Source organism: Penaeus monodon, chromosome 15, assembly GCF_015228065.2.
Source record: "Penaeus monodon isolate SGIC_2016 chromosome 15, NSTDA_Pmon_1, whole genome shotgun sequence".
In the NCBI taxonomy this organism is placed as follows: Eukaryota; Metazoa; Arthropoda; class Malacostraca; order Decapoda; family Penaeidae; genus Penaeus; species Penaeus monodon.
In genome coordinates this window covers 4,067,721-4,068,995 of record NC_051400.1, presented here as the reverse complement: position 1 = coordinate 4,068,995, position 1,275 = coordinate 4,067,721, and the positions used below count along the sequence as shown (strand labels likewise).

At 46.6% G+C, this 1,275-nt stretch overlaps 2 protein-coding genes across 3 annotated transcripts in view; both read left to right on the top strand.

Moving 5' to 3' along the window:
* The window catches only part of LOC119581684 (rhodopsin-like), a 17,834-nt gene that overhangs the window by 4,623 nt on the left and 11,936 nt on the right, over nt 1–1,275 (top strand). The gene's annotated exons all lie outside the window — the stretch shown is intronic.
* Nucleotides 1–1,275, top strand: part of LOC119581680 (rhodopsin-like) — a 6,157-nt gene that overhangs the window by 788 nt on the left and 4,094 nt on the right. Inside the window, exon 2 of one of the 2 annotated variants that reach the window (XM_037929803.1) lies at nt 48–1,275. The exons of the other annotated variant lie outside the window; for it this stretch is intronic. Within the exon in view, the coding sequence (XP_037785731.1) occupies nt 50–1,183 (1,134 nt within the window). The 5' untranslated portion in view covers nt 48–49 and the 3' untranslated portion in view covers nt 1,184–1,275. The remainder of the gene's footprint in view (nt 1–47) is intronic. 2 annotated transcript variants of the gene reach the window in all.

Genomic DNA, 1,275 nt, shown 5'->3' with positions numbered 1-1,275 from the left:
ATGTACAAATAAATTCTGCCCTCATTTTATATTTCGTATTTCGCCACAGATGTCGTCGTGGAACAATCCAAATCCGATCACCGCCCTGGAGACCACCAATCCATATGGCAACTATACAGTGGTGGACACTGCGCCTAAGGAGATTCTCCATATGGTGCACGAACACTGGTATCAATATCCTCCCATGAACCCTCTTTGGTACAGCCTTGTTGGTTTCTGGATGGTTGTCATGGGATGTCTCTCCTTAGCTGGAAACTTCGTCGTCATCTGGGTTTTCATGAACACCAAATCTCTTCGATCGCCTGCTAATCTACTAGTCGTCAATCTAGCCTTTTCCGACTTTTTCATGATGCTCACCATGTTCCCTCCTATGGTGGTGTCGTGTTACTGGCAGACATGGACTCTTGGAGCACTATTTTGTGAGATCTATGGTTTCTTTGGTTCACTTTTCGGATGCATTTCAATTTGGACCATGGTATTTATCACTGCTGATCGATACAACGTCATTGTGAAAGGAGTTTCTGCTGAACCACTGACGTCTGGAGGTGCCATGTTAAGGATAGGTGGTGCCTGGTTCTTTTCCTTTGCTTGGTGTCTTCCACCATTCTTTGGTTGGAATCGTTATGTTCCTGAGGGTAATATGACTGCCTGTGGAACAGATTATTTGACGGAGACAGAATTTTCAAGGAGTTACTTGTATGTCTACTCAGTGTGGGTATATCTTTTCCCTCTTGCCTACATCATCTACAGTTACACATTCATCGTCAAGGCTGTGGCTGCCCACGAGAAGGGAATGCGAGAACAAGCCAAGAAGATGGGAGTTAAATCCTTGAGGAGTGAAGAAGCCCAAAAGACCTCAGCTGAGTGTCGTCTGTGCAAGGTTGCTCTGATGACCGTCAGCCTGTGGTTCGTGGCATGGACCCCCTACTTCGTCATCAACTGGGGAGGAATGTTCAACCGAACCATGGTTACTCCTCTATTCTCCATCTGGGGCTCTGTCTTCGCCAAGGCTAATGCCGTCTACAACCCCATCGTGTATGCCATCAGCCACCCCAAGTACCGAGCCGCCCTTGAGAAGAAACTACCCTGTCTATCCTGTGCTACTGAGGGTACAGGCGGTGGTGGTTCTGATGCTGGTTCCACTACTACTGCTGAAAGTACTGAAAAGCCGGAATCTGCATAGGAAGAGATGCCTATGGATCCTGACAGCGAATGCGAAAATAAATTTTTTTCATGTAAGCCCTTTATTTGCTAAACTGCAAATATATCCCAGCA